The sequence below is a fragment of the Halyomorpha halys genome, unplaced genomic scaffold (genome assembly GCF_000696795.3).
Source record: "Halyomorpha halys isolate HHAL.00 unplaced genomic scaffold, Hhal_1.1 Scaffold570.1, whole genome shotgun sequence".
NCBI lineage: Eukaryota > Metazoa > Arthropoda > Insecta > Hemiptera > Pentatomidae > Halyomorpha > Halyomorpha halys.
In genome coordinates this window covers 268,178-274,396 of record NW_027113602.1, presented here as the reverse complement: position 1 = coordinate 274,396, position 6,219 = coordinate 268,178, and the positions used below count along the sequence as shown (strand labels likewise).

The 6,219-nt window shown below is 32.2% G+C and overlaps 1 protein-coding gene across 6 annotated transcripts in view; it reads left to right on the top strand.

Moving 5' to 3' along the window:
• Positions 1-6,219, top strand: part of LOC106684315 (diacylglycerol kinase theta) — a 205,718-nt gene that overhangs the window by 144,727 nt on the left and 54,772 nt on the right. For all 6 annotated transcript variants that reach the window (XM_014426312.3, XM_014426311.3, XM_067051013.1 and 3 more), the window contains one exon: positions 1,947-2,052. In XM_014426312.3, the coding sequence (XP_014281798.1) occupies positions 1,947-2,052 (106 nt within the window). The remainder of the gene's footprint in view (positions 1-1,946; positions 2,053-6,219) is intronic.

Genomic DNA, 6,219 nt, shown 5'->3' with positions numbered 1-6,219 from the left:
GTTTATACTTTCTTTTTATATTTTTTTATTTTTCTATAGTTACTGTGGTTGTTATCTTGTTTTGTTTTTAGCCCTGAAGAAGGCTAGAAACTCTATTTGTGTTTTTCATTGACCGCACCCCCAACCATCTTCTCCTCAATAATAATAAAAAATATATATACCAATATAGAAAATATAGTTAAGATGACATATTCTTACTGGACAGTAGCTTCAAGGAAGATACATTTTTATATGAAAATACAATTTGAAAACGATTTTATTAAAAAAAATAAATGGAATATAGTCCGTGTGCAGTCAAATAAAAACTCACTTAATAATGAGGAGGTATTTGACCGTAAATAATATATATGAGGAGATAGTTGGGGCGCGGTCAGATAATTACACAAATAAGTTGAGAAAACTTATTTAATAGTGCCAACGTTTCGGCCACAGTTTTTAGCCTTCATCAGGGCTACTAGTAGAAGATCGGAAATCTGTTGTTTTTATTTGACCGCACTAGGACCGTCTTTCATTTATTATTACATACGATCAGCGATCGTCCAGATTATATTTAAATATGTTTTTCCGACCAGAAGCAGCGTAATTGATCGTAATAATAATATTTCATCGAAATTGATTAATATGTTTTAAAATGAGTTCAATATACGAGCAAACAATGCGGTAAATTCCGCATTAATTCTTCCATCGTGGATGGATGGAGAGATAGGCAAACGTTAGCTATAGTTGAAACTAGGGTTTGTCGGTTTTTAAAACCGGTTTTTTTGAGAAAATTATGAAATTCGAAAACCGGTTTTTTAGTAGAAAATATCGGTTTTCAATGTATGAATAACACTTCGGTTGCAAGTGAGAGGGTATTTTCTATTTCGGGGAATTTTGTGAATAAACTAAGGACACAGCTAAATAGCAAATCGATAGACGTCCTCTGTTTTCTGAAATCATATTTCATTAAACAAAAAAATAAATAGAATATTAAAATTGCCCGAAATAGAAAATACTCGGTCCTTTGCTTAATTGTCTTTAAAACTAAAATTGATTTTAATAAGTGTGTATGAATAAACTTTATTTACTCTGGTCTTTTGGCTTTGATTATAATTTACATTATATAATAGACAGTTATATATTTTCTTTTATTTAATAAGTATCCATCTGTATCTAATAACATTGTTTTAAAAAAAAATAATATGGTTATTATAAAAATATGAAAATATATTGTTTTTATTTATTCGAACCCTTTGCTGAATAACTCGTTTCACTATTATAAAAATATTTACATCCCTATATGTGAAAATTATCCATAAACAACAATCCTGGTCAACTATTATTTCTTTGTTCTACTAAATTGCATAAAAAAATTTTACTATCAATAAAATTGAACAGTAAATAATTTCAGTCAAAAACTGTTTTTAATCACTCTAAATTTTCTGTTAAAATATTTTGTTCGAATTACAGAATATTCGAGCAAACAATTTTTCATAAAAATTCGAAACCGGTTAAAACCGGTTTTCTGGAAAAATTACTATTCGAAAACCGGTTTTCTAAAACGTCGGTTTTTGTATAAACCCTAGTTGAAACTAAGAAATAAAATTGCCATGGTTACGACCCTTATTCATGAATGAACCATTGATAAATAAATATCGTATCCATGACAATAACAGCTATTAATTTCAACTATAGCTAATTTCTGCCCAACTCTGGTACATAGAAGTATAAAGAATAAAAAACAAAACAATAAAGTAATTTCTTAAGAAGACATATATAATTAATATGAAATATTTGAAATCTAATGGGAAAATTGTTTTATGAATTAGGTAAGACTTGCGTATATTCACCTTGGGGTCTTTTCGCCCTTACGCAATGATTATGTTTCATAATAAAAAATATTTTCCATTTTTTATAAAATGTTTAGGATTTATTTTTTTTTTTAATTTGTTATTTTTTTCTTTCAGAACCCGGTGGCACACTGCTGGTCCGAACAGACACACCACAAACGGAAGTTCTGTAACGTGTGCAGGAAGAGGTTAGAGGATAGCAGCCTATCGTCTCATTGCGAAAGTAAGAACTTTTTAAAAGTATTTTATATTTATTTAAATATGACGAAAGAAGTTTGTTACATATTTCAAAACGATACGAGACATTTTAAAAGTTACCAAACAGAGCTACTTCTAAGTTCAATACACTACCTCAGCTGGATTAGGTTAGCTAATAGGTTAGGTTAGCCTTAAATAGTTAGGTTAACTCTTGGTTAAACCCTTCGTTGAAGAAGTATAACGATATCTGGCAGAAAAAGTGAAGCCGGGGTGTCTTAGATGTCAGTTTAAATTAATATTAAATAATTACTGTCACGACAATAAATGTTTTTATAACAGTAGCTTCACAACCGTAACATGTACTGCAATCTGCTATGTAATCATTTTGAAACTAGTCCGAAAATACTGTCGTGATTGTATGTTATGACGGCTATTATTATACAGTTTTTTTTTATATTTATTTATTGATATTTACAACTGTATAAAAAATACAACAAGTAAATTTGATCATAATGACATATTGATATGATACAGGATGTAGAGAAACTACCCTGTAGTAGAACTCTAAAAACAGTTTACAATATAAGGTCAGGAGGCCATCTTCTTTTCAGGCCTCTCGAAGGATTGCCAGGAATGGAAGAGGAATTAAGGTTAGAAACTAGTGGGTTTGTGTGGTTAGGGAGTTTATTATGGAAGGAATAATATCGGGTTCAGGCTAGATCGGTTACATAAGGAACATTTAGGTCTTTTATATTAGGATGGTTTTATTAGTAACAAAATAAGGAGCATTGAGGATTTTACGAAGGATTTTGGATTTTAAAGATTGGATACGAGAGGAATTCGAAGGTTTAGTGGAGCCCCAAAGCTCAACTCCGATTATACAGTTAAACTGTTGCAGTGGCCGAAACAGTTCTTTCCATGGCTGTAAAGTGTCACTGATTAAACTGACTTTAACGTGACAGTAGCTTATCTGTTGCAATGTAAGCTATCATGCGAAAGAAATGCTAAGACTGTAACTATAATATAGTTTATAGCTATCGATATTTTAGTTTAAAATCACAGAATCGTAAGAAGTATCGATACTTAGGTGATATCGAAACATCGTTTACTAGGCTTACAGACTGGGGAATGATCGCTGTGTACTCTCATAGAGGCAGAGCGCAATAAAACAAAAACTAACCACACTGCATCTTGAAAGAAGGAGAATAATGGAGGGGGTAAGCTAGCAAAAAAATCGAAGCCAAAAAGGTGGGGCTCAGGTGCCTTTCAGCGGCGTGGCAGAAAAAATAGTGGAAGAATACTAACCAATCTCTGAAACCCTTCTGTTTCAGTTTAGGTAAAAATGGCGGACGCTCCTATTAACCTTAACCTAAACCTTCATTCCGTTGGTGTGGCCTATTTGGGTTAATTTTTTTATGGGATATGTAACCGCTGTTTAAAACCTTCATTATGTAAAACTTGAACTTGAAATCTGATAAAAAAAATTATAATTTAAAATGTTCGCACCCATTATTGGAACCAATAATAATAGTCGACCCAAACTTGAGAAAAAAAAAGGGTAAATAGAAGACAGTTTCATTATAGTCGTAATTTTTGCCGCCCTTGAACAAGAATCTGAGGATTTATGTAAAATATTTTTATGATCGGACGTTTGTAGCCTAGAGGGTTAAGGCGTATACCTTAATAACCTTCTTACTGCAGCGGTGCTGATTCGAATCCGTCTTGGGGGTTGAGTTTTATTTTGTCAGCTTGAATGAAAACTTGACCTCCATCCTCCCCCCCTCTCCTCTGATTACAATACAGGATTACCTGTTGGAAACCCCGTTTGTCTGATATGACCAGGAATGAACAAAAATTTGTAAAACTTATTATTTTTATTTTAAACTATATCTCGAAAATTATCTGTATTTTTTTAAAATCTTATTTTATGTACAAAATTAAAGTAAACAATTTTTTTTGTAAATTTTATGTTTATAAAATATTTTCAACGATAACCCGCCAAACCTGACAGAGCACACTGAAGAAAAGCCACTTTGAATTTAGCGCAGAAAAAAAACAAAATAAGCTTCCCAGTAAAATATCTGTGAGTGAACCTCAGATTCTTATTCAGCGACCCAACAAATAAGGGACTATCAAAAATAACGATAGCATTAAAACTGTCCTCAATTTTTCCTATTCTCTCTAGACTTGAATGTAAAAAATAATTCGATTTTCACCTGCAAAGGAAGTGAGAATCGAAGTGGTCATGGCAAGAACAGCAGTAAAATATACCAATTTAATTTAGTCATCAGGGTAGTCCTTGGTCCTATCCTTTATACAGTTTTCACAGTTGACATTCCAACCAATCCTAACACAATCCTCACCGATGACACATGTCTATTGTCAGTGAACAATGATCCTTACATTGTATCTCAAACCCTCCAATCCCACATCACCACCCTTGAAGAATGGTGCCAAAACTGGAAGATAAATTCCAATAAATCCCACCAAATCACATTTACCCTTCGACGTAAACCCATGACCTCTTCCCCTACAATATCCTTGTAATAAATACCCTACAATAATACCCCACTTATTCCTGTCAAACAGATCCGTTACTTAGGACTATATCTCGACAAACGACTGACATGGAATCCTCATACAAGACTAAAAAGACAAGAAACTGCTCGTAGATTGCGACTATTGCAACATTTACTAGACAAACGGTCTAAATTGCCAATCCATTACAAAAGACTGATCTACATGACAATTATAAGGCCTATCTGGACATACGGAGTTGAGCTTTGGGGCTCCACTCAACCATCAAATTCCTCCAGAATCCAATCCTTACAGTCTAAAATCCTTGATGCTCCTTACTTTGTCACAAATCAAGTTATCCATCAGGACCTCAATGTTCCATATGTTGCCGATTTGGTTAGAACCAGATACCGTTCCTTCCATAATAAACTTCTCAACCACCAAAATCCACTTGTTTCTAACCTGGCTTCTCCTTCATTACCTAATAATCCTCCTAGGCGTCAGAAAAGAAGATGGCCTCGAGATCTTCTCCTCTAGAAATGTTATTGGAGTTCTATCAGTGGGTAGATTCTCCACATGTTTTTATCATGTCACTATGTCACCTACAGCAAATTTACTTGTTGTATATATGTGTATACAGATGTAAATAATAATAAATAAATAATTAAAAAATAAAAATTCAGTCATGATGTCTGTCAGAAAGAAATGTTTGCAGATGCCAACATGAATTTATAGTAATCCTTGAAAAAATCTTATTCCAATGAGACTTGAAAATTACCTGTTAAAAGGTCAAAAATCATTCGGAACTAATAAAAAGCTCTTACAAAATCCCTTTCCTCCGGAATTAGGCGCCGACAAAGGAATTTTTTATCAGCTATAGTATTACTGTAACTTGCCTATATATGGAATATTAGGAAAAGTATTGAGATCGGGCGAAATTTCGAATTTGAGTTTTCGACGAAAATATAATAATAATAATTAGGTAATAGTACAAGAGTCGGGAAGAAAAAAAGGCAGTTATTTTACCCCAATTTTTTGTATTGCTTTAATGAAAACTATGTATAATTACTAGTCAATACTGATGAGTCTGGCAAGTATTGGGAATAAAAAATGATGCCTGTTTCAAAACGTTAAAAATAATTAATTTCTCATTCAGAACTCCATAACATTAAAACTACCAACAACACTAGAAAACCAAATAGAACATTAATTAAAGAAGAGTAAATTTTCTGGAATATTAGCCCAAATGGAGCTATTTAAGTTCAATAGTTCTCGAGAATTTTTTTAAAAAGCAATACTTCATAAAAATGTATTGAAAAATTAGTAGTTACTGAATTTATTTTGAGAAACTATATCTCTAAAAAGCATTCGACGTTCAGATGTCTATTAGCACTCAAATTAAAGCCAGTTTAATAGACTATAAAGAAGTTTATGACCTTCATCTTCCTAAGAATAATAGTTTTCATGATATTTGCTAAAATAAATGTATTTATAGTTGTTCGTACAATAAGTTTGATTTATGCCAAACTTTATTTCAGAAACTATAAGACGTGCAGATGTCTGTCAGCACTCAAATTAAAGCTAGTTAAATTTACTAGCAAAAAGGTTCATAACATTTATCTTTGTAGTAGTACTAGTTTTTATGGTTAAATGGTTAATTTCTAGTTGTTCAGAT